Genomic DNA, 27,561 nt, shown 5'->3' on the forward strand with positions numbered 1-27,561 from the left:
GTTGCCCAGCCATGTTTGAAACTGATAATATGCCCTGTAACAATGTTGTTCTGCTGCACCTTCTGTGGGTGGGAGATTTGCCAATACGAAAGATGATTTGATTTTTGCCAATTGATATTTTTGAAATCGTAATTGATTCAGCGTTAGCTAATCATTTTTGCACTTATAAATCATCATAATTTAACCCGGATCTATCCACTGCTGGATATAGGTCTCCCTCAGTCTTTTCCATGTATTTCTGTTTTGTGCTGTTTGCATCTAATTTTTGTCGATCCGTTTTATGTCATCAGACCATCTCGTTGGTCGACGACCTCTACTTCGATGTGCTTCTTGTCTCGGTCTCCACTGTATTATTCATTGTGTCCATCTGTTATTCGACATTCTAGCTATGTGCCCCGCCCAGTTTCACTTAGGGGTCATAATTCTTTCTATGGCATCTGTCACTCCTGTTCTCCGTCTTATTTCCTTCTTCGTGATCCGATCCCTACGAGAAATGCCTAACATCGATCGTTCCATGGCTCTTTGGGTAACACAAATTTTATTTCTTACTTTCTTGGTTAGTGTAAATGTCTCTGCACCATATGTAAGTACTGGCAACACCCACTGATTAAAGACTTTTCTTTTAAGACACATAGGCAGTTCTGACTTAAGAACATAGCTTACCTTGCCGAATGCCACCCAAGTGAGTCCTATGCGGCGGCTTGGTTCGCACGTTTGATTATCTCTTCCTATGCGTATCTCATGTCCTAAGTCCTTATATGAGGTGGTTTCTTCAATATGCATGCCATTTACTGAAATCTTTTCGCTTAACACAAGATTTGTCATGATTTGTGTTTTTGTGTGGTTGATTTTTAATCCTACTTGTAGGGAGGCTAGGTATAGTTTCTCCAGTTGCGATACTGCATCATGATTCTGTCAGCAAAAAGGACAATATCGTCAGCAAACCTCAAATGACTAAGCATTTCTCCATTGACATTAATTCCTTTTTCACTCAGATTTGCGTTCTTAAACATATGCTCTAATAATGTTGTAAACAATTTTGGCGAAATTGTGTCTCCCTGTCGCACTCCCCCTTTTATTTAAAAAAAAAACTAAACAACTAAAATTAAAAAAAATAAAACTTATAAATAGATTTGTTTAATTGTAATCCATTTTTTGCGATATCTTGTTTATTTGCATCTTTTTCATAAAAAATGTTAGCCAAACTTGACAAATTTTTAGCGTCTAATAATGAATTTACGATAGTTTTGCAATAAATAAGTATGTACGCATTTAATTAAAAGAAAATTCTACAACTTTCTTATAATATTGTAGATATCTTATCAAATATAAACCTTTATTAACCAATTATTAACTTAATTTTTTTGAGAACATTTCCCATAGTAATTATATATTTTTTTACACTATCGGAAAGTAGAGATTTCAACAAAAAAAAAGCCCACCGACTTTTTTAAAAAAACTGATATTATGACTTGGCGTGAATTTTCGATTGAAAATAGGGAGCTTTTTCGATATTAAATGAATATCAGGTAAAAAAATAAATTTTTCAATTTCAAAAAGTTACAGTGTGTTTGGTACATACTAAGGCAAGTTTTCACCAAATTTCGTAAAAAAAAATTTTTTTTGTAAAAGATAAAAGTAAAAAATCAAAAACTTAGTTTTTTTAATTTTCCACAAAAATTTTGAGGTTATGTGAAAAAGTGTAAATACAAAAGTTGTAGATTTTTTTGTTACCTACAACTTTACTATTTAACTTTTTTCCATAGCACTTGTAGTTTCGCCGAAAATCGCGATAAACCGATTTTTACTCTTAAAAACTCGCCCCTCTCACTTCCCTGACCTCGGATGGAGTGGAATTTATTTTTTCTTTCATTTTTAGCATATTCTCTTTCTTTTCCAATAGGTTTCATTCTACTATAATTTTTTTTGACTTTTAACCTTTTTTAAAGGCTTCGACACTGATCTATATATAAAAAGCTTTATATAAAAATAATTATTAACAGTGGCATAAACGATTTCTTTTTGCAACGAGTTGACTTTCCGACTCAAGCCTATTTGTTAAATATATTGTGCAACTCCATTGTTTAGATGCATGATCAAACAAAATAAAACAAAAACTATATGAAAACAAAAAATGAATAAATCTTATTTACCATTCTCATGTTTATCAAGTAAGAACAACCCGGCAATTATGGTCATCGATGGTACGATGGGTATAACCCTTAGATTGATGGCTTTCCCACACGATAACTATCGAATAATACCAAATAAAGATGGCAAGACTACAATTCTCGGAAAGGCATTGGCGCTGCGATCGACTTTTATGGTATGTCTGACTCTACTGCGGGATATTTTTCGGTCTTTTTGTCTCCTGTCGACCGACACGAGTGCTCACCTGAAATTTCACAAAGTTGAGCAACTACTAATTTAATGAGGATAGTTGTTGTCGGCAGAAAAATGTTGTCATCGCACACGTCATGTCGTGCGCTGAACTTTTAGATAAGCAGCATGCCCAATATTCAGTGGCGGATAGATAGAAATTCAAAAATATGTAAAAAATAAAAGTAAATTTTTAAAATTTTTTTATTCAAAATTGTACTGTCTTCTTTCTATTACCTCATCTACTTCATCTCCAAACAATTTTCAGGTTCTTCCTATTTCCAGCCCGAGCTCTTCTGACATGTTCGTACGAGACTAGTTGTATCATTACATTTCTTAGTCTCTTACGTTCCTTAAGGTTCTTGAACCTTTAAGTGGACATAAGTCTAAGGTCTTCAACTCGCTCCAAGACTTTTCTTCACCTCCCGCCTTGTCCATAATTGATCTCCAAGTTTTTGGTGGGAGTTCTCTTTTTTTTCTTTGGGATTCTACTCTTAGGCAGTCTTTGCAATAGCGGAGCTATTTTTATGAAGTTAGTGGCCGATCCAACCAACTTTCTGGACTTTAATTTCATTTTCTTCTGCTCTCTCAGGTTTTCGATTTTGATGATGTTAACCCAAACAATACCAATAATTCTTCGTAGCCATTTATTAACAGCATAATTTAAGAGAGATAAATACAATATTTGGATTAAGATTTGGATCATGTGTTGAGAGGTGAAAGATATTAATTATTCTAAATCGTATTTTAAGGTAAAGTTCAGAGCAAAAGATCAGTTGGAAGACGCCAAAACTCGTGGCTGAAAGACCTGAGGAGATGGTTTGACCGCTCATCCACAGAAATTTTTCATGCAGCAGTTTTCAAAGCTACAATTACCATTTGGATCTAGTTCTAGTTCTAAGATCTAGTTTGTCTATAGTGATGTTTGTTACTTTCCAGGTTTCACATTTGTAGAGTAGCACACTGACATTTGACTGGAATATTCGGATCTTTGTCTTTGTGATATACTAGCCAGACCTCCAAACGGGATTGAGCATATTTATTCTGAATTATAGAATGGTTTATAAAGTTTTCTAAATTCTTCTTCTTTCTTTATGTGCCGTCTTCTACCGAAGGTTGGCGACCATCAAACAATAGGTTTCTCTGTTTTGTGCCGCGTGTATTATGTTCGCAGCTTCTGGTATTTGAAACCATCCTCTCAAGTTTTTCAGTCAGGATTTCTTCTTTCTACCCAAACCTGTTCTACCTTCAATCTTGCCTTCCACGATAAGCTGTAGCAGACTGTACTTATCAATACGGAACACATGGCCCAGGTATGACGCTTTTCTTGTTTTAACCGTTGTTAACAATTCCACCTCTTTACCCATTCGTCTTAATATCTCTGTGTTGGTCACTCTGTCTGTCCAAGGTATTTTCAGTATGCGTCGATATAGCCACATTTCTAGAGCCGCTAACTTCTTTATAGTTGCTGCTGTTAACGTCCACCCTTTAACTCCGTAAAGTAGCATAGAGAGTACTTAGCATTTCGTGGCGCGCCATCGGAGGTTAACGCTTAGGTGGCGGTTGCTTAAGAGCTTTCTCATTTTGATGAATTTGGATCTTGCTATTTCAATTCGGATTTTAATCTCTACGTCTGGGTCCCACTTATCATTTACTGTATATCCCAGATATTTAAATCGGTGTACTCTTTCAATACGTTCGGCTTCAATATTCAGGTCGATATGTTGAATATTCTTTTTACTGATCGCCATAAATTTAGTTTTCTTTCTATTGATCTTCAGTCCAAATTGGTTGCCAGTTGTATTTACTCTATTTAGCATCATCTGTAAATCTTCGATGTTATCGGCCAGTATAACAGTATCATCTGCATATCGAAAATTACTTATTGGTACGCCATTAATCCTGATGCCCTCGTTATACTCTTCCAGTGCCTCTAGAAATATTTGTTCCGTGTACAGGTTGAAAAGCAGTGGCGAAAGAATACAGCCCTGTCTAACCCCTCTCGAAATGGTTACGTTTTCACTCACCATATGTCCATTCTTCATGTGGGCTGTTTGATTCCAATATAGATTTTTTTATAATCGGGATGTCCTTAGTGTCAAGTCCTGTAAGATGTAATATTTCTATGAGTTTGTCATGTTTGATAGTATCGAATACTTTCTCATAGTCGATAAAACAGACGTAAACATCTTTCTATTGATCCAGACATTTTTGAATCAAGACTTGTATTGCAAAGAGCGGCTCTCGAGTTCCAAAACCGTATCTAAAACCGAACTGTGTTTTACTTATGCTGTGTTCTAATTTTGCTCGTATTCTGGAATAGATAATACGCAAGAATACTTTAAGGGTGTGACTCATTAAACTTATAAGGCGATATTCACTACACGTCTTAGAATTCGATTTCTTGGGAAGAGGCACAAATGTAGATTTCAACCAGTCCGATGGAATTTGACCAATATCGTATATCTTATTAAACAGTTCCAATACTACATTCAGGTTGTTCTTCTTAAAAACTTATAAAAATTCGACTGGTACTTCATCGCATCCTGTTGCTTTCCCATCTTTCGTTTGATCTATAGCTTTTATCACCTCACTTTTCAATATTTTTGGTCCATTCAGATCAAGAGTGTTCGTAGAAATATGACGATAATCCGTAAACAAATCTTTTACGTAATTTGCCCAAGTCTGCAACTGTTCTTCTTTATCTACAATAAGTTTGTTGTTCTCGTCTATTAACCTACCAAACTGTTTATTCTTGTAAGTATAAGTAAACTCCTTGATTTTTTTATGCATATTAAAACTATCGTGTCTTCGTTCTAGCTCTTCTATCTCTTGACATTTTTCTTGTAATCATTTTTCTTTGGATTCTTTTATCTTTCTGCTGACAGTTCTATCCAGTTCTTTATATTGTTTGGGATTATTCTTATTTTCCCTCCTTCTGTCCATAAGGTGTAATATTTCATCTGTCATCCATTCGTTCTTCTTCTTCCGCTCGTAGTCACCAATGACTTCTTTCGCACCGTTGCATATAGCGCCCCTTAAGTTGATCCAGTCTCTTTCAATATCATCAGTATTGGTTGTTAAAGCAACATTACTATTAATGCTATTTGTAAGCTTGACTTTTATCTCGGGATTTCTAAGTTGATCCATATCTAATCTTTTGATTTCTAAATTACCTTTTTAAATATATTAACTGTAGAATGGTTAATGAAGTTAATTGTAGGGACTTTTTTTCAAAGTATATGGGACACACGAATCAGTAACGAGTAGTCAAGTTAATCATGATGAGGTACATATTATAAAGGTTCGGCTACTTAAAAGAGTCCATCCTGATATTTGGAAATATTCATTTGACTTTGTAAAAATGCTAAAAAAACAAATTAAATTTTGTTCCAAAGAGGACTTCTTTTAACAATATAGATATCTATTATTTGTCAACCCCTTCTCTTCCAGTGCCACAAATCTTTAATTTTAAATAAAGAATATACGATGTGTCGCACATCATTAGATAGATATACCTCTGGAGAATTCAGGCATCAGCGTAATTTTTTAACTCTATTCTTGTAAAAAAGTATTAGACAGAAACAAAAAAAGCAGATATGTTATATGTAACTTATACCGGAATCAAACAGCGAAATTAAAAGTTGAAGAAGAACTGAAGGAGGGCATCCAGATTCGCTGGGGTGCACCAAGAATATATTCTATAAAGTTGTTTAATTTATATGGTAAAGCCATCTGTGAATTAGCGCTGACCGAAATCAGTGGGAGCCTAGTAACAAACGGTGAGCCACTCAATAACATAAGATATTTCTTGCGCCACCGTCCTAGTAGCAGAAACACTAAAAAACTGCAACACCTTGCTTAACAGCTCAATAAAATGGATTACAACATTTATGGATTAAAAATAAATCTGAAAAAAACTAAGTTCATGATAATTACGAAAGTACAAAATATCAGAGATAAACTACAACTAGATGAGAAATAACACAAGATGCTCATCCAACACAAGAAATTAGATGCCGGATAAAAGTTGCGCGGTCAATGTTTAATAGAATGAGAAAATTTTTTGTAAATGCAATATCAATATCAACGCTACGGATAGGAATGGTATGTGGATCGCAAAATAAACGCACAAGTTCTCGAAAAACTAGGAATACAATGTGGAGATTTAAACTCAACGAAAATCAGACTTAAATACTTGGGACACTATGTGAGAAAAATTTTTATTAAAATCCTTTATAAAAGGTATATAATTAAAAAACCCAATCGGACTATATCACAATAACAAAACGTTTTCGAAATCCATATTCTATCATCAGTGTCTAGATGTACATGTTTTGAGCCACTAAATATCTGGGTAAAAACCCGTTAAAAATTATTGGTTAAAATTTATTTTACATTATTCGATCTTATATCTTAAGATGTTAAAGTTACCAGTGGATTTGATAACATGGGACAAAGTGTCTACGAGGACTTGATGATAGCAACTATGTGAGAAGTGAAAAATATGAACTGATTTCTGAACTGTTTAAGATTTCCAATATCCAATAGAAGCAGAACTTGAAGAAGAAGAAAGGCATACTTTTAATTGGCTATTTAAAAAAAAGGTAAAACTCTAAATAGTCAATATTGTTGTACATTAATGCGCAAATTGAAGCAAGAATTCAGTGAGAATATGAACAAGAAAAAGTGGTAAGTGGTATGACATAACGCTCACAAGAGTATTGTGACAATTGCAAAAATTCATTCGTCTGGGTTTAAATTGCTTTCTCATCTGGCTTATTCTCTTGATTTGGCCCCCTCCGATTTTTATGTGTTCCCAAATGTGACGAAATGGCTCGTAAATAAAAAAAAATCAGCTGGAACGGAGAGATAATTGACGAGACAAACGCATATTCTCTAGATCTGACAGAACTTCTGAATGTCATATTATCCGGGCGAAATAAACAAGTTGAAAAATCGCTGTAATCGTTATATTGAGCTAAAAAGTATTTATTCAAAGGAGGTTACTTATCGGACCACCCAGTAAGTCACTACAGTTTAAAATTTACATGATAAACCTAAGTAAAAGAAAGATTAAAAATAAAAAAAATATATATCGTATTCACTACACGTTTGAATGATAATAATTGATTGTTAGGTAGTTCCCAGACTTGATAAAATTATAGTATGTAGATATCGAGATAATTATGAAATCTGTAGTGAAAATCATTGCAATTAATTAGTTTTATTGCAATTGATAACATCAGGCCATCATAGCTTTGAACATTGAGTATTGCTATTATTTCATCAATTATTAAATTCATGGATTAATGTCACATGTTCGAGACTACTGTTGGCTGTTTTTTCTTGACCATGTGCTATAGAGACGTTTAAAGAATATTAGGAAAATAAGAAGAATTACTTGAGTGCATTATCTGATTTTAGACTGGAATTCTAAAATAGTTTGTAACATAGTAGGTTACTGATTATGTAGGGCTACAATAAAAGACTTTTATTGTTTCATTTTTATCAATGGACCCAAATTATGAAAAAATCACGGAGTGCTACCATTTAAAGAGTGCGTTTTTTGAGAAAGGGTGCATTTGACTGAACTCTATGCACTTTTTTTTAGATAGACATGTATGGAAAAGTTGTTCAAATTAAATTTCCTAACAAAATGTCATCTTTTAAAGTCAAAAATAATTTTTTTTAACAAAAATATATTAAAAAAACAAAGCAAATAAACACGTTATTCGGGGGTATATGTATAGGCATAGCTACGCATTAAAACGTCTATCCTTCCTCTTCAAAATAAGTCTTTAGGAGCCTTAGTATCCGATATAAAATTTTTCAAAATAAATCTCTCCATTTTTGGGCCATTTTCCCTAGTTTTTTGCAAACTTCCTTCACTAGCATGTGCATGGGTGATAACTCCCAGCCCTTTGGTAGATACTGTTCTCCATGCCACCCTCAACACACTATTTCTATCTGCTCGGATGAGCTGCCTTCCAAACACCTTTCCTTACCATACAGTTCTAGACCATACATTTTTATCCATCACTGGACTGGGGAATACGGTTCTTCCTGTCCCCTGCCACTACCAGCATAGCGAGGTCTTCCGCAAGTGCGAAAGGGGATACAATCTCTCCGTATTGTTGACACACAACCCCGTCATATGCCTGGTTCCACAGCGTGGTTCTTAGGACTTATCTCTGCGGCACTCCAACAATGCCGTCAACTACCACGTCCTTTTCTACCACAGTTATCCTATCTGACAGATAATCCGAGACCAAATTATTCAAGGAACTCGGACACATTCTCTCTCGTAAAGCCTACATTAACTCTTTTCATTTTAGGGCATTGAAAGCATTCCAGGCGTCAAACAGCAGTAGAATCACCCACTTCTGGTCAGCCCTCATCTCCCACAACTCCCGGAAGACTTCCATCAGCGCATCTCTGTACTCTTGCTTTTTCTGAAACTGTACTGACTTTTCAATGACTGTGTCAAATCGCTCTCTTAGAGGCCTCCCGTATAATTTACCTATGCACGACCTGCAAGAACGCAAACTGGTCGACACTTGTCTTCCCCCTTTGGGATTAGAACGAGCCTCGAGATCTTCCAATTTGCTGTAAAACGCTGTGTTTGAAGCAGTGCATTCATGTGTTCTAAAACCACATTGGCTCCAAACTGTCGATGCTTTTCACCACTTCTGGTGGTATTTGATCAAATCCTGGAGCCATTTGTGGCTTTAGGGCACCTAACGCCTTTTTAAATTCGTCTAAGGTAAAAGGTACAATTCGTTCAGCTTCGGCGTCCCACTGAACTCTATGATAGTGGCCGGGTGGGAACAGCTTTCGCTTAACCTCAACCTTCCTGTCCAGTGGCATCTTATACAGAGTATACAGCTTGAACTGGTTCATTACGATTTTGTACCCTTAACTAGATACGTCCTTATCCAATTTGTTACACAGTTCTCTTCAGTGCCTCTTCTTCTCGACTCGAATCTTCTTGCTCATTACCTTGTTTCGCGTATTATATACCATATCCAGTCTGCTAGCTTTGATTACTTGACCTCTTCTAGCCTTACTGTCACCACAGTCAGTGAGATAACTGGGATTAATTCCGTAACGTAAACTGATGAAACTGATACAATGAGCCGAGTAAGTAAGTATTTGAAATACCGTAGAAAATTATAATGGCTTAAGATAAGTCACTTTGAAGTGGTGATAGATAAACAAGAAGATAGTTTAACACTACTAAATATTTTAACGGGCAGAATAATCAAAAATAATAACGGATATAACCAGCAAAACACAAGTAATAATTATTGAGATATAAAAATGTACTTCGGTAAATCATAATATCGGATTCAACGACAAAGATGGATAAGCTACTTATAATATGAAATGAAAAAATAACGAAACTGGGAATGGAAATATAAAGCAGGAAAAATTAAAAAAATATATATGACGATAGTCTAATAGAAATGAATGACTCGAAATTTGAAAAGGTATCAATCTGGAAAATACAATCAGGTAAAGGAAAAATTAATTTAGTAGTAGCTTATAAGACAAAGGAGGGAAACAATTTATACTAAACAACAAATAAAACTATTAGATTAGACAAAATTAAAATATCCAAAGGAAAATAAAATTCCTGTAGTTCTCTATATACTATAAGTCACAAAAGTTTTATTTAAAAATCTTTTTAAAAAGTATATAATTAAAAAGACCCTTTAGGGCTACATCACATCAGAACGTTTTCGGACTAAAAAGTCCATTATCAGTGACGTTTATTACATTTTTGTTAAGAATTTCGTGTGATTAAAGTTTTTAACAGATACCCTGCATGGCAACGTAAGACTTCCAACTTTGGGGCCTTATTGACATTAAGACGATGTCTCTGCATTGGACTCTAAAGGGTTCTAGGGTGGCGTCAGCGGACATTCCATCACAATGTGTTCAATGGTTTGGCGAGGTTCTCCGCAGTCGCATGATTGTATTTCATGAACATTTATGGGATGTTCTAATAGTGTTTAGAGACTTACACTCAAAGCAAGTTAATTCCATACCTGGTAGGCGCTCTTCTTATTGTCGAGCCTATCCGTTTCGGATGTTGGCGACCATCATGGCAATCATCATGGTACGCGCTTAGTGGGGTTTATTGCTATTTGTGGTGGTGCTACCGTTTCCCAGCATTCCTTCCATTTTGATTGGGCTCTGAAATCTTCCTCATGTAGTTGTCTAGCCGTAAGAAGTGGGGGCGATCTAGATTTAAGCCGCTTCCATGCGATATCTGGACATCTATATGTATCGGTAGCTGGGGGTTTCTACATTACTTTAGGAGACTCTCTTGTCTACTGATGTCTGTAAGTGTAATATGACTCAAAACAAGGAGATGTTGAGTAGGGGTGTTTTAAATACATCCGCTGATAATCCTCATGGTTTGATTGAGTTTGATGTCGATCTTTGATACATGGCTGCTGTTGAGCCATACTAGAGACCGGTATTCGGCAACTGAAGAGACCAGACTTAGAGCTGATGTTCTGAGAGTGATGGCATTTGCTCCCCGGGATGTTCTGCATAATTTGTGGATGATGTTATTTCGAGTGTTTATTTTGGCAGCAGTGTTTTCTAGATATTTTTTTAATAACAGTGTTCTATCCATTGTGATGGCCAGATATTTACAGAAAAAATAAGCGTCAAAACTTTACAAAACATGAGAAAGTTAATATTTTGATAGGTTTGCCTGTAAAAATATTTAAAGATAAAAAATTAGAAGTGCAGGCATACAATAAATCACTTGTGGTAAATGTTCAAAAATACATGTAGATCAGATAAGTTAAACTAAAGAAAAAGCAAATTTTCACAACTAAAAAACCAATTCTACGTGTTCCAAACATATAATTACAGTAAAATCATGGGATCATTCACAAAGTAAATAGAAAGCAACATTTACTTAAAAGTTTAGAAATGAAGATATTAAAACTATATTCCGGGAGTTTTTCCTTACTAAACCTATACCCAAACATTATTAGCAGCGACTTTGAATTTAAAAACGGTGGAAAATATTTGAGAGAACAGATTTTCTATTTGTTTTCTATAATGCAATTATTATGTTGAGGTAGGTATCGTAACTCCATATCTAGATATCAATGTACTTATCGAACTGATAGTGTATTTCGTCATTGCAAAAAATTGAAATAGTTTGATTGCAGTTGATATGAATAGGCCAACATAGCTGTGAACATTGAGTGTTGGTATTATTTCATTAATTACTAAATTAACGAATTAATATGATATGTTCGAGACTACTGTTGGCTATTTTTTGTGGAGCATATAATTTATAGGCTTTTAAAAAATATTTCAGTGTTACTTAGAATTATTAAATTGCATTGTCTGATTATAGAGATAAATTAATCAAATTCTAGGAAAAAAGGTGTGCACCGTTTATATAAACTAATTGTGTCTTATGTACATACTTTGAAATTTTAATTTAAAAAGAAGCAGCAATACGCTAAAATATGAGAAAGTAAATGGAAATAATGGAAGAAAATCAATAAAAATTTTTAAAGGGTATATAAACTACAAGGCCAAAAATCTGGTCTAACTGCTTTAGCTTTTTAATTTTTTAAAATAATTTTCAATCAATATCAGACCGGATATGTTACTTGAGAGTAAGAAAAAAGTATACGAAGATAAACATCATTAAAGTACATGCGCCCACTGAAGATAAAGATTTAACAATCAAAACAGAGTTCTACGAAAAACTAAGCACCCTAATAGGGAATATACATATATGATATAAATATTTGCATTGGTGAGATGAATGCAAAAGTCGGAAAAAGAGGAAATATAGAGAACAATAACCAGGGAATAAAGTTTACATAAGAAATCAAATGAAAAGGGAAAAAAGTTGATAGAATTTGCTACAGAGAACAAAATGAAGATATAACGGAACCAGCATAGATAACATCAGGTACGCTGATGATACCATCCTAATAGCAAGCAACGCACAAGAACTACAACACAGAAATATTTCGTGCAGCAGTTTCCAAAGCTACAATTGCCTTTTGGATCGCCAACTGAAAGGAGACGGCACAATAAGAAGAAGAAGGATATCATTTGGAAACCGAATTGATGATTTGATATTATCCGAAGATTTTTCAATAGCGGTTCTAATTTTAGGAGAAAGAGCTTTTCAAATAGTTTTCCTGGACTTGACAACAGACTAATTGGTCTATAGGAGGTGGTGCTGTTTAAAGGTTTCCTAGGTTTGGGGATGGGTATGACTTTCACTAGTTTAAACTGTATCGGGAAGTGACCGGTCCTTAGAATGGAATTATAGATTTGCGTTAAAAACTTTAGCCCTTTGTTGGGTAATTGTTTCAGTATTATAGTTGTAATGAGATCGTGACCAGTATACTTCTTTGGGTTCATTTTATTGTTAATGGTTTCTTCGACTTAATTGATTTTAAAATTTTCAAGTAAGATTTCAAGCTGGATTTGATTCTCCCGGAGGTTATAAATATTAAAATAAAATCCACAAGGAAAATAATTCCTGTGGATTTTATTGGATATGGAAGAAAATCTGCGAATCTCTAGAGATCCGAAAAAATCCACATAATATCAACCGAGAGGAAGGATACTACTTGTCTCCCATCTGGAATCTCAGTCTAGAGCCGCCGTCCGGTCCCGCTACCACGATGCAGCCACATGATTGGCCAGCGCGCGCTTCTTGACGTTCGCGCCACGGAGTGTGCCGATACGTCGTAGAGTAATCGTCGGATTCACTCCCCGCCTCTCGACGCGTTAGTGTTCTGAGCTGTTGGACGTGAATCCCTGTCCTGGCATTTGGTTTTCACCTCTGGCTGCGTTAAGTAGTTGAGTTACTGTGACCAAATGCCCATCTTGGTAGTTAGTATTCGCCTCTGGTTGCGTTGAGTAACTGAGTTACCGTTGCTAACTACCCATCTTCCTGTCTTTTGTTTTCTTTTTCTTTTTTTGTTCTCCTGAAGAAGCTACATACAATTGTAGCGAAACGTCGAGATGAACCCACTGTTGGGTCACTTACAAATGACACGGTCCAAACCCGGAAGACGAATAAACTATAATACAGAAATTGTTACATCTGCCCACGGTCTCCCCTACAGTTATATTATAAAATATGATTTCAGTGTACGATAACATTTTCTATTTTGTAACAATTTACTTATTGTAAGATTTGTTTTTTAAGTACATTAATTTTAATTAAAAAAAATTTATGAAGAAAACATATCGGACTTTATGAACAATTTTGTTAAAATTTCCTTTAGAAAATTGGTCTCTTAGAACTTACTGCTAATTGTGAACTGTCAAATAGCAAATGGTTTCCTTTTTATATGAAAATAATTCATATACGTCATGAAATTAGGTGGAATAATGTTTTACATATTTTCCATTTACTAAACAAAATAAAGAGATTAGAATAATATTCATATTTAAAAAATAAAATACTTACGCCTGATGCAACGTTATGTCGACAATTTTCCGCGTGACCATTGCAAACACATTGACCTCCAATGCTAATATCTCTGATAGAGTAAAATAGGCGCTTTTCTTTCCAGATATCCTGCGCCAACCATCGTGGCATTGGTTCTTGTGTTCCTCGAAGGCCCATTAGTCGAAGTCGTACAAAGCGAGCTTTCGTAAATTCAGAAAGCTCAGGACTAGTTTCATTTGCACCCGGTCGTCCCTGGATTAAAGATGTGTGAATCTGAAAAAGTTTTTTTTTAATTAGATTTTTCATATAAAAATTACTGAAATTTTTCCCTAAATCTAACACTTGACTCACTCAATCGAACTGTAAGAAACTTTTTTTTTATATTAAAAAAACAATAGCATAAACTGCCAAAATTCGAAATCAAATTGTCGTTAATTTCCATTAGAGATAATAAATAAAAATTAATCGAAATATTTTCCTACTAAAGCAATTTTAAAATAGCATGGCAGATTTTCTACAAACGTTCGACCTTTGCTCAGCCATTTTTAGGCCCATTTTTAGTTCTGTGAACAAAGGTTTTATGATTCTACAAACTGCATTTTTAATAATTGGTTTATAGACCAATCAATTTCAGATTCATCAATTTTTTAGTGGAAATATTTTTAAATAAACAGTCAAAACGTCGAACTCATTCTTTTGCTCATAACTTAAAAACTTTTCTATTTAGATATGCTAAATAGGACCAGTCAGTTTCAGCTTACAAGCGAAGTAGTAACATCTCCAGAAGATTCCAACCCCTAGTGTTGGCGAAAAGTCGAGAACTAATCTCAGAAGACAACGGCCTAACAGCCCGAACAAACAGTTTAACAAGGTAGACGATGGCCGTGAAAGTCTAACGCATTTTATCATAACTGTCTGAATTTGGATTTTCTGGATCCCTTAACCTTTTTCGTCCTTTACCGCACTCACTTTCACTCTTGAGAATTTTTTCTTTATTCTTCAAATAGGTGTAACGTGGAGGAATTCCGAAGCCTTGGCAATCTCAGATTTTGTCTTCGTCCCCTTTTCTACTTCTTTAATTGCCTACTCTTTTTCCGATAACGTCAAAGTTTTGAATGTTCGAAGTTTGCGATGGTTGTAACGCCAACGTATCTCACTCAACTGAAGATGCGTGCCGGGTGGGGGAGAATTTAAGTGCCACATACGGGTGCAATGCATGGTACAATGAACACAAGGTATGATACATAATGTTCCAAAATCGGTTCGCGTCGCGCATGACGTAGTCAAGACCGCTTCTTCACGCAACATTTGAATGTAGTTTTATAGGAAAGACTTTTCATTTTAAGTGTTTTTATATAATTTTTCTAATTTAATTATAGTAATTATAAAGAGATAATAAAATTATGTTATTATAATATTTAATCATAAATAAAATTTGGAAGTTAATTTAAATTTATTGATTTTTGGTACAGTTATTTTGTTAACATAGATATCCTTTATAAAACAAGTTTTAATTATCTTTTATTACACGTAGGTAGGTACATGTTAACCAACTTATACTACAGAGTTTGATATTTCAGATGTTTAAAAAGATACAAAAAGTGGTAATGAAGGTACACAAAATTTGTATGTATATACTGAACTTAACAGAAAATCAAAATAAATAATGATAAAGTTAACTTTATTTAGATCGGATGAGCTAGCTGGCCATCGAATATGAATGTAGTAGTGAGGTCACACAATATTGCACAATATTTTAAATGACATCTCTTGTAATTTTCACACATAAAATTATCTTAGTATTGTTTAATAATGATAACATTATATACTTTAATAATGATAACATGATTTAACAAAGAAAAATATGTTATTTTGGAAGATGTTAAATTGATTTTCTCTGAAACAGATCTTATTGCAAATTGCATAGCAGACTGAGACTAGTTTCTTATACAAATCGATATGAAAGAACCATTTAAGGTTGCTGTCTAAAAAAATAACAACAATTTTACAGTAACATGTTAAAAAGCTTTAAACAGATATATTCATATGAATTCTGGGTCTCCGTTAATCTACAAAATGAAAGATATTATAATGGAGTTTTTTCTAGTTGCATAACTATGCACATCACTCAGTTTATTCAAATGTTTTTAAAAGCACCTATTTTTAACACATAAAAAACATTCAAAAATAGAGATGGTTCATGAAGAATAAAAATGAATTAATGCAGAGCTGGATGAATTACTGCAGAGCTCAGATATCGTTAGATTTGTAAAGTCACAAATACTAAACTGGCTTGGCCACTTAAAAAGAATGCCAGATAATCGAGCTGTACCAGTAATCAAGAGATTAAAACCCAGCATATATCTAAATTATCTCTATTATAAAATAGATGACTTAGTCAGTATTAAGTTACTTTAAAATATATTTATTATCTCATAACTTGCAATTTGCAGTCGTCACCATTGATAATCGATATTATTGTCGAACTTTTGTTTTTATACAAGCCTTCTGTCTTGCTGGTGTAAAGTCGTCTGAAGTCGATATTTATTGTGTTTTGCTTTTGAACTAATTTGTGCCTTATTTTCATATTATATATTGTTTGGTAAGTAAATTTTGCATATAATAATCGGTGGGTTATAGTAATGTGTATATTTTTTATTTTACTAAATTTAAAAATAAATAGATCCAAAATACCATATTGAATAATTATAAATCAGATTTTTCTTTATTGTAATCTATTTTGTTCTGATTTCAGAAAAACTGCTTGGAAATGAGTGACAGTGAATCAAAATACGCAAATCTACTACTATTTACCTATACAAAAAGAGTGCGTATATTATTAGTATGTGTATGAAAACAAAAATAAATATTTTGCCTGAACCCCCAGGAAAAGTAAAGGTTTTACGCTACTGAAAATATATTTTTTATTCAATTATAACCAAAACAAAACATTTAAAAAAAAATTCGATCATTTTTGACCATAATTTCAAAATTAATGTGTACGTTAAGCTGTAATAATGGGTTCGAGCGGTCTTGACTACGTCACACTCCTGGGCCAGCTGTCAAATGTCATGCGCAATATCATACCTTGTATTAATTATACCATGGGTGCAATGTGCAATGTACAATGGCCCTGAATGCCTTGAAACAAGTGGCGCGTAAGGACAGGAAAGAATACTACCTCTTTTCGCTGAAATTTCCAGCATGAAATTGGCATTTTAGCTTGTAGAAGTTCGAATTATCCAAGATATACCAAATTCGAATTATTCATGCGCAGGTTCCACTGTAGTTGTTATGTAAAATATTCTTTTGTTATTAAATGTGATATATCAATCGATTACTTTTTATTCTTCTCTTAAGTACAACTTAATAAAACCAAACCCATGCTGAATCAAACTCCTTGGGGTCTTATAAGTTATATCGAAGGAATATCTTTTAAGAGTTCCATGCTCCTACAATATTTGATACTGTACCTTTTGAGGAAAGAAATTCAATAAGCTTTTCCCAAACAATTAGTGAAGATTACGGCAAAGTATCCAACATTTGTGTCCTGGCAATTGGTCCTTATTTGACGGATTGTGTTTTTGGTTCCGTTTTTGTTGTACTTAAGGATCAGTTTTCCATATTTTGATGAATTTGGTTAAAAGACTCTCGAAAAAACTTTGATGTATCACGATAAACTCTAAAAGACAGAGGTGAAGTTTATCTGGTAGTTTGATTGCAAAATAAACTCTTTGTATGATTTAGACTTTTACCACGTTATAATTAACAAAAACTTTCTCGTCGTGTGCTATACATGTTATTATATAATATAAACAATATTTACTCTATTCACGTCGTGTACAAACCAAATAAATCTACAAATTAAATGAATTTTGTGGCATCATTAGTTTAACACATTATTTTTAAAATTGTTTTGCCTTTTATCACGTTTTTCAAAAAACAGTGTTTATTGAGTTACGGCCCTTTTCATTAACCCTTAAAAAATTACTTGCAACTAAATAAATGGCTTAAATGAATTAACAAGTAGAAAAAATGTCTATAACCTCTATAAATATGATATAACAATAAATGTTCAAGATGATACCCATGTTCTTCAATACACATTCGGTATCGTTTTAATAAGGAAAACCGAATGTGCTGAAAAATCATATTTTTCTGACGAAATTGATTTGCAGCTTCAATTATTCTAACGCTCAATTGTTGTTCGTCCTCTATTGTTACAGAATACACTTTCATAAACCACCAAAAGCAAAAGTCCATGGGGTTAAGACCTGGACTTCTGGGTGGCCAAGAAATAGGTGCGTCACGACCCCTTCCAATCCAGCGACCAGGATACTGCCTGCAAAACTATTCTCGGACTTCATTACTGTAATGCAGTGGAGCGCCATATTGTAGAAACCACATATTTTGCCGTATTGCAATATTCACTTCTTCCAAATACTCTTGTAAATCGTTTGCCAAGAACTGCAAATAATTATCACCAGTTAAATTGCTGGGAAGAAATACTGGGCCTATTAGATTGTTATCCACAATTCCTGCCCAAACATTACCTTTGAAAGTTCTTTGGTGATGAGTCGTTTTTTGGCGTGAGGATGTTCGTCGACCCAAATGTGCTCGTTATGATGGTTTGTTATTCCATTTCTACTGAAGGTAGCCTCGTCGGTAAACAAGATATTTCGTCGGTAAATAAAATTAACATTTCGAGTGTTTTCCATTAACAACCAATCGCAAAATCCAACTGAGAGTAGCAAGTGATCCTTCAAACGCCTCCAAACCCTTACGTGAGGAACATTTAGTTGAGCAGCTATTACCCTTGTACTTGTTCCAGGGACTTCTTCGATGATTTCTAAAATGTCTTCATCAGTTGCATCCATTACTGGACGACCACTATTGCCAGCAACTTGCGGTTGGAATGTACCCGTTTCCCGTAAACGATGATCAATGGTCAGAAATAATCGTCTATCGGGTGTATTTAATTTGGGGTATTTTACTGCATAACGCTTTGCGGCTGCTGCACTATTTCCTTGACATTCACCTACGATATTCCCGATAGTTTATTGAAATCATAATTTAATCTGATCCAACTTACCCAAAATTAAATGCATATCTGCCATTTCCTGAAATGTGTAGGCCATTGTAATATCAAAATTTTTAATATTAATCTTATTCACACAATAAATGATAGCTTCAAATTATTGACTATTATTGATGGAACTGTTTGTAATTATTGTATCCGTAGAAACTAATCGTAATTTTATGGCCAACTAGGAAAAAACTAGTTTTTCGAAAAAGTGATAAGAAGCAAAAAAGTTTTAAAAATAATGTGTTAAACTAATGATGCCACAAAATTTATTTGATTTGAACGTACTCAAAAGTTTGAGGGGATTTAGGGCTACACACCCCCCTTAAAATTTTTCTGTGCGCATATATTTGGTTCTTTCTTTTGTAATAAAAATGCTTTCAGAACAAGAAAGTAACGTGTCCATTTTTATTACAAAATGTCAAGTAGTTTAGGAGATAATGCAAAAAAACAATTTTTATTTTGTAACTTCAAAGGGCTGTAACTTTTTTGTGTACACTCTTGTACTAAGGTAAGTTGGATTCAATCAATTTATTTTTGTCCCCGGAATGCGTGATTATAATTTATGACATACCTTTTTGAAACACTCTGTATAATCTCTCTGGTTTCTTATGATCTTATTTTTAGTATTTGTCAGTGTCACTGTATTACACAATCCTATTGTTTTTCTGTCTGCTTTCTCGATTTATTTAAGTATTATCTAATAGAATCTTATAACAAGAATAATGGAAAAAGTCATTGATATTCTTAATCTACTCGTTTATATTAGATGAGATAAATTTAAAAATTAATAATTTCTTACATATTATAAATTTTCTATTTGTTCATAATAAAAGATCTCTGTTAAAGCTTGGTCCAGCATTGCAGCCATAAATAAAAACAATCAAAAATTAGTTTTATAAAAATAATAAAAAATATTGCCGATAATTCTACAGACGAACTTGTAAATAACTAAGATATTTTATGCTGTTATTTTACTATTATCTTCTTTGTAGGCCTCCAAGCCCAATGGCCGATTGGGTCACTCTGTTTATAGAAAAAAGACTCACACGAATCGTTACCTACATGCTTCATCACACCACCATCCTGCCCAAAAGAATTCTGTGATCAACTCTCTCATCCATCGGGCCATTTCGATTTCTGAACCTGACAACCTTAGAGAAGAACTTGGCCATCTGCAAAAAACCCTTGTCGCCAACGGTTACTCCAAGTCCACAATTCAAAATATTACACACCGACATCTACATCCCCCTTTACACCCTAGGACGACAAATTCAGAATCTTCGGGTAATACTCCTGTGGCTTTTCTTCCGTATATTCGAAGTGTCACTGATAGGATTGGCAAAATTCTTCGCAAGGAAGGTATCAGGACTACTTTTCGACCACCCAAGAAAATCTCACAATATCTACCCTCTCCTAAGGACCCATTACCGCCCCTATCTTCCTGTGGTGTCTATTCTATTCCTTGTTCATGTGGACAAGTGTATATTGGCGAAACTGGTCGTTCCGTCAAAACTCGGATTCAAGAGCATCAAAGATGCATTCGATCAGGTCTTTTCTCCCATTCTGCAGTTGCAGAACACTGCCAAGAAACCGGTCATTCCATATTGTTCGAAAAAACTCATATCATTTCTAAGAGCCCCTTCTTTTATTCCAGGAAAATCCGCGAATCTCTAGAGATCCGAAAAAATCCACATAATATCAATCGAGAGGAAGGATACTACTTGTCTCCCATCTGGAATCCCAGTCTAGAGCCGCCGTCCGGTCCCGCTACCACGATGCAGCCACATGATTGGCCAGCGCGCGCTTCTTGACGTTCGCGCCACGGAGTGTGCCGATACGTCCCGACACGACAGGTCACCGCGACTATAAATAGAGCGGTAGCGGAGTAATCGTTGGATTCACTCCCTGCCTCTCGACGCGTTAGTGTTCTGAGCTGTTGGACGTGAATCCCTGTCCTGGCATTTGGTTTTCACCTCTGGCTGCGTTGAGTAGTTGAGTTACTGTGACCAAATGCCCATCTTGGTAGTTAGTATTCGCCTCTGGTTGCGTTGAGTAACTGAGTTACCGTTGCTAACTACCCATCTTCTTGTCTTTTGTTTCTTTTTCTTTTTTGTTCTCCTGAAGAAGCTACATACAATTGTAGCGAAACGTCGAGATGAACCCACTTTTGGGTCACTCACAAATGACACGGTCCAAACCCGGAAGACGAATAAACTATAATCTTCTTTGTACTTCTATCTTACAAGCTATTTATTTTCTTTTGCCACTAATATAACTTGTTTTCTATCTAAATACAATCGAGTTAAAAATGCGTTTCTCACCGTTGTGTAACCAACAGGAATTCCTCCAATTACAATTACATTGGAACTCAAATTGATTCTCCGATTACGATATAATTGATTCTTGTCAGTGGTTCAGATGACTTGGCATTAAGATATGATTCTACATGGATGTATTTTTTTATTAGACTTAACAGTGATCCATTTTGTAACTGCTTAATACACGGTAATGAGTTTTGATTGATCGACTACATTTTTTGGAGGGATAATTTACAGAGCTTAGCGGTCGTCTACAAGGTGGATTATAACTGATATGTTTATTGAACCAAACATCAACTTTTTACTCGTAAATATATATTTATGAATACAGTGTGACTTAAATGCTGACATCTCCTGTGATAAAATCTCAAGAAAAAAAACGGGACAGGTGTTTATTTCTTATTTATTTTAATTAGTTTTGGATTAGCCAACACAGAAATTCCAAGATGACATTTCTTCTTCTTCTTCGCATTAATCTATATGTCTTTCAGCGTCGGATTGTTTGTTTTATTGTTTGTTGCTTATAAATTATACGAAGACGGTTGCGTTTCGATTTAATTTAAGTCTCTTACCACTCCCTAACACGTGTTTCTGGGTCTACCTGTCATCAGAGAGAGTTTGTAAGAAGACTCAAACTAAATCAAAACGCACCGACTACTCTGGCAATTATAGGAAAAACAATTACCAAAGTATGCTACTAGAGACCTCTAGTGAGGAAATATGAAGTTAAATGTGTCGATAGCAATTAAAATAAATTGTATACCCAAGCTTAATCAAGCCATTCAGAGCGATGCTGGGAATATTTATATTCCACTATGCATCAACAATTTACCCATATAAATTACCATCATTCTTGTACTCATTGCGTCGAGTAAGGACGCTTATAAATTAATTATGTTTCTCCCTTTTGCACTAATTGCTCTCATTTCTTTAATCGTCTCTCCTCTTTTTTGTCCAATTTCGTTTATTTGCATTTTTCTGTTTTCTTTAGACATCTTATAAGATACCTAAAGCTGCTGAACGTAGGCATCTCGTAAAGTTTTTCACCTATTTCTATCTTGAGGTTCTTGCATCAACTTTTTGGTGATTCGCTTTATATCATCCGTCCATCTAGTCGGTGGTCGTTCTCTGCTTCAATATGCCTCTTATCTTGGTCGCCACTCCAGAATCTTTCTAATCGATCTATCACCCGTCAATCTGGCAACATATCCAGACCAAGCCCTTTTAACCATGGCGATTTTTTCAATTGCATCGGTGATTTCTAGTCTTCTTCTTATTTATAGGTTTGGTACTTTCTCTCTAATCTCTAAAGAGTTCATATATCTAGGGACATCGGTTAACCCCAATAATAACACATCTGAGGAAATAAAAAGGCGAATAATAATTGCAAACAGGTGTTATCATGGTCTATCAAAGTACTTAGCTAACAAACGTCTGTCTCAAAAAACTCGTATAAGGCTGTATAGAACACTGATAGTCCCCGTTCTCACATATGGATCAGAGGTATGGACGCTAACGAAAACAGATGAATCCGCTCTATCCATTTTTGAAAGAAAGGTGCTACGCAAGATATTCGGAGCGGTCTGTAAGAACGGAGTATGGAGGCTTAGATATAACTTTAAACTGCAGAATATCTACAAGCATACGTTTGGTGGTAAAGATATTACCACTATAATTAAGCGAAACCACCTGCAGTGGGCAGGACATGTAGCCCGGGCCCCTGAGTCAAACATGATAAAAAAGATTCTAACAGCGCAACCCGTAGGAATGAGAAGACGGGGTAGACCAAAGCTAAGGTGGATGGACGGGGTAACACAAGATGCCGAGAAGATCGGAGTCGGCAACTGGAAAATGCAAGCGAGGGACAGAATAGAATGGCGTACAAAGCTTGAGAAGGTCGAGGACCTCTAAGGGCTGTAGCACCAAGATGATGATGATGATTTTCTCTCTAATGGTAATACTTAACATTGATCTTTCCATAGCGTGTTGTGTAACTCTTATTTTATTTATGGTTCGTTTTATCAGAGTTAGTGTTTCTGTACCGATAAAGACATTGGTAACACAGAGCGGTAAAACACATTGGTTAAAAACCTTTCTTTTTAAACAAACTAGAATATTAGACTTGAAAATGTTAAGGCAGCCCATGTGAGACCCATCCTTCTTTGTATTTCAGTTGTCTGATCATTTCGGCCTAAGCGAATCTCATGCCCTAGATATTTGTAAGCTATTATTTGGAATTTTATTGCTGACTACAAGGTTGGTCATAAATTTTGTCTTTGACGTGTTAAATTTAAGACCAATTGTTTTTGATGCTTCATAAAGCGTTTCTAGCACTATTATAGCTTTATCAACTCTATCGAATATTATAACGATGTCATCAGCAAATTTTAGGAGGTTCAGATCCTTTCCATTTATTTTAATTTCCATATTATCCTCTTGTATCATTTACTTGAACATAAATACTCGAGTTGTTCTGGAATTCACTGGAATCAGACAGCAAATCTCAGAGTTGAAGGTGAACACACTGACTATGTGAAAATCATGCGTGGAGTGAGGCAAGCCTGTATTTTATCTCCTTTAATCTTCAATCTGTACTCTGAAAGAATATTTATCGAAGCTTTGCACGAAACTGAAAATATATTCTACTAAATGGTTGCCGGCTAAACAACATCAGATATGCAGATGACAACATAGTATTTGCGGACAACTTAGAAGACCTACAAGTTCTTATGAACAAAATCACGTATTACAGTCAACAATATGGACTCAATATAAACGTTAAGAAAACAAAGCTTATGATAATTAGCAAGAAAAGAATAACAGAAGGTCAACTCTACGTCAACCAATCCCCTGTAGAAAGAGTGACGCACTACAACTACCTCGGCACCATAATAAATGAAGAATGGACCAACAACCAGGAGATTAGAGCACGCATCGGAAAAGCTAGATCCTTTTCTGCTCTGTCCTTTTTTATGGTGTTGAATCGTGGACCTTGAACTAAGATATTGCAGAAAACTGAAAGCATTTGAGATGTGGCTATATCGGAGAATTCTTAAGATCCCGTGGACTGACCGAGTCAAAAATGAGGAGGTCCTCAGAAGAATGAATAAGAACCGAGAAGTACTGACCACCATCAAATCTCGAAAGTTACAGTTCTTCGGACATATTATGCGAAATAAATCCAGATATACTCTCCTTCAAGCCATCCTGCAAGGAAAATAATTTAGAAAACGAGGTCCAGGAAGAAGAAGAACATCTTGGTTAAAGACCTCAGAATCTGGTTCAACACAACATCTGTGAGGCTTTTCCGTGCTGCTGCAGATAAGATAAAGATTGCCATGATGATCGCCAACATTCGTAACGGATAGGCAAGTTACAAAAAATTATAAAATCTGAACAATGATTTAATCAAGTTCAAACATTTTCAATGTATGTTTTGTTGATAGAAACCTTACGTTCCTCTTATCCTTCCAATTCCCAACTACATATCCTTTTTTACTTTCCTCTCCTACAATTTCCCCACGTTTCATCTCTTTAGGTCCTAGAATAGACTTTGGTAAATTTTTAACGTTTTTTGTTATTGTTCCAATTAAAAAAAATAGAGCTTTTTTCTAACATTTGAGCTTATTGTTGGTTAGTATAAAAATTATCTACTACTAAAGTTCTGCCGCATCCAATATACTCTTTAAGAAATTCATAAACAACTATTTTACTCGTTCTCTCTTCACTTTTTTCTGTTTCATTTGACCCTCGTAAATCTAAACGCGGTAAGTATAACCTTAAAAATCATATAATCACATAATAAGAATCAATTTTAAATAATTTTACACCATATTTGGAAGCTTTTCCAGGAATGCATTGCTTAAAAATTAATCGACCTCTAAACGGTACCATCGATTCATCAATTACGACAACTTCTTTGGGAGTTTATGAGTGTTTATATTTGTGTATAAGAAAATATCGACTAGTGGTCTAATTTTGGCTAGTCGATCATTGGGATCATTAGTGTGGTTATCAGAATATCCGTCTGAATTCTAATTAGGTCTAACACTTATCATCAATTATAGCAGATAAAATTTTTATTGGACTGATATCACAGTCTAAGACAGTATTATCTCCTCCCGTTCCAGAATATACTAAATCTTTTAAATAGTTAAAAAAAAATTAGAATAAGACTTACTCTTATTACTTATTCTACCACTAACGACCGGCTTCGCATACTATAATTTGCTATGCATTTTCAGGTCTTAAGATACATGGTAAGAAGATGATGAAGATGCATAGCAAATTATGTTATGCGAAACCGGTACTTGGCGGTAGAATAAATTAATTGTAAGTCTTATTCTTATTTCTTTCTACCTATTTGAAATGGACTCTCACAGGCAACATATTCAAGGTTTAAATCTTTTAAGTTTGCACCATTTACCTCTCCCCATTCTTTACCTCCCTCAATAGATTTAAACTCTGTCCTTTTTGGTTCATCTTCTACATCCTCCTCACTGCTCTCCTCGGTACCGTCGTCTAACATCTCATATACACGTCCGCTGTCCTCAAATGGTTCCTCGATATCAGAAGTATTATCCCCGTCCGATAAGATTTTATCATACCATGTCAGTCATTGGTTCATTTGTTTTTCAGACATAGTAGAAACTACAAAGAGTGACCAGAAATTCGCTGCAGCTACTTAATGTTATTTTATAAAACAATTCGACACAATGAACACTTAAAATCTATTAGAATAGCGTTTCAGCAAGCAAGCAAGAAATTTAATTAAACCCAGCATGTGAAACATGTTCACCCCTAAGAATTAAGTTCGGGTGTAACAATTCATTGAAGCGAGGTGTATTAACTCGAGTTAAAAACAAGAGACACACAACCGCGCTCCAATGCTCCAGACTATCCCTTTCCCCCATATAGCACTCTAATGCACGTTAGGGGCACAACTATCAGCCAAATGCTCTTCATGTGGGAGTCCTGGGTCATAGAACTCCAACGTGGTTCCCTAACCGATTCAAATTCAGGACATCAGGATGCCCTTTGTTCCTGTTATCCTCTAGTGACTAAAATTGCTTGCTTGGGCCCCAAGTCTCCCCTCCGGACTACATCCAGTTCGTTATAAAGTGTTTGAGCCCTACTTGCGCGGGTGTTTTGTTTTTTATTTATTTTTTTGGTTGCCTTTTGCCGGATTTTATAAGTTTTTTAAAACTTTTTTTTTGGCCTAAGCCGTTTTTTAAATTATTTGTTATTTTTTTGGTAGAATATCTATGTGAGGATTCTATTAATGTTCTTTTGGTCCTATACCCTTGGGGACCACACAGTGTGGCGATTTGCAATGTTTATCGAATTTTTAGAGCTACGAACTATCCTCTGTTGGTCTGTTTATTTTTCTCTCTGGGGTTTTGTTTTTCTCTGATGACTAATAGCGTTTTAATAGAAATAATATTCCATTTTTCTAAACTACAAATGAATAGCCAGATCTCGTGTATTGATGTCGGGAGCAGTCGACATATAACATAATCGAAGCATTGCGCAACAGAGGGGATGAACATCGCTGGGCGGCTCTGCTGTTGTTTGATGTTAAGAATGCATTCAATACGTTGCAGTGGAACGAGGTAATGAAGGCAATGGAGGAGAGAGAATGTTCTGGTTACCTGATAAATGTGGTGGCGGAGTATCTGTCCGAGAGAAGGATTATGGTGGAAAAGGGCACGATCGTGGACGTGACGGCCGGGGTACCCCAGGGATCTGTCTTGGGCCCGACGCTATGGAATCTGGCATATGACGGGGTTATACACTGTGAATACGGAGAGGGTACAACCCCCTTCGCATTCGCGGATGACCTCGCCGTACTGGTAGTGGCCCGGGATGAGCCAGATCTCAAATACCGGGTTAGAAACGCAGGCGGAGTCGTAAAGAAATGGATAACGCAGCACGGACTGAAACTTGCGACAGAGAAAACCGAAGCCATCATTCTGAAGGGGACAAGGAATAGGCAAAATATTGAATTAAAATGTGCGGGAGCATGTCTAACACCTAAGAAACAAGTAAAGTATCTAGGAGTGACATTGCACCAGAATGGAAAATGGGGAGAGCACGTGCGGGAGGTGGTCCGGAAGGCTGCGAATAGTGCGCCTGCGTTGGAAAGGGTGATGCCGAACATTGGAGGACCCAAATCCGAAAGGAGGAGGGTCTTACACGGTGTTGTACAATCGATCGTCCTCTACGCGGCACCAGTCTGGAGCGAGGCGGTAGAGATAACTGCCTGTAGGAGTCTCATGACACGAGTAGACAGAACAAGTCTGTTGCGAGTGGCA

At 35.4% G+C, this 27,561-nt stretch overlaps 1 protein-coding gene across 1 annotated transcript in view; it reads right to left on the reverse strand.

Annotated features, from left to right (window-relative positions):
• The window catches only part of wb (wing blister), a 600,221-nt gene that overhangs the window by 323,863 nt on the left and 248,797 nt on the right, over window positions 1-27,561 (reverse strand). The window contains exon 4 of the mRNA XM_072533566.1: window positions 13,862-14,116. Coding sequence (XP_072389667.1) covers window positions 13,862-14,116 — 255 coding nt within the window. The remainder of the gene's footprint in view (window positions 1-13,861; window positions 14,117-27,561) is intronic.

The sequence above is a fragment of the Diabrotica undecimpunctata genome, chromosome 5 (assembly GCF_040954645.1).
Source record: "Diabrotica undecimpunctata isolate CICGRU chromosome 5, icDiaUnde3, whole genome shotgun sequence".
In the NCBI taxonomy this organism is placed as follows: domain Eukaryota; kingdom Metazoa; phylum Arthropoda; class Insecta; order Coleoptera; family Chrysomelidae; genus Diabrotica; species Diabrotica undecimpunctata.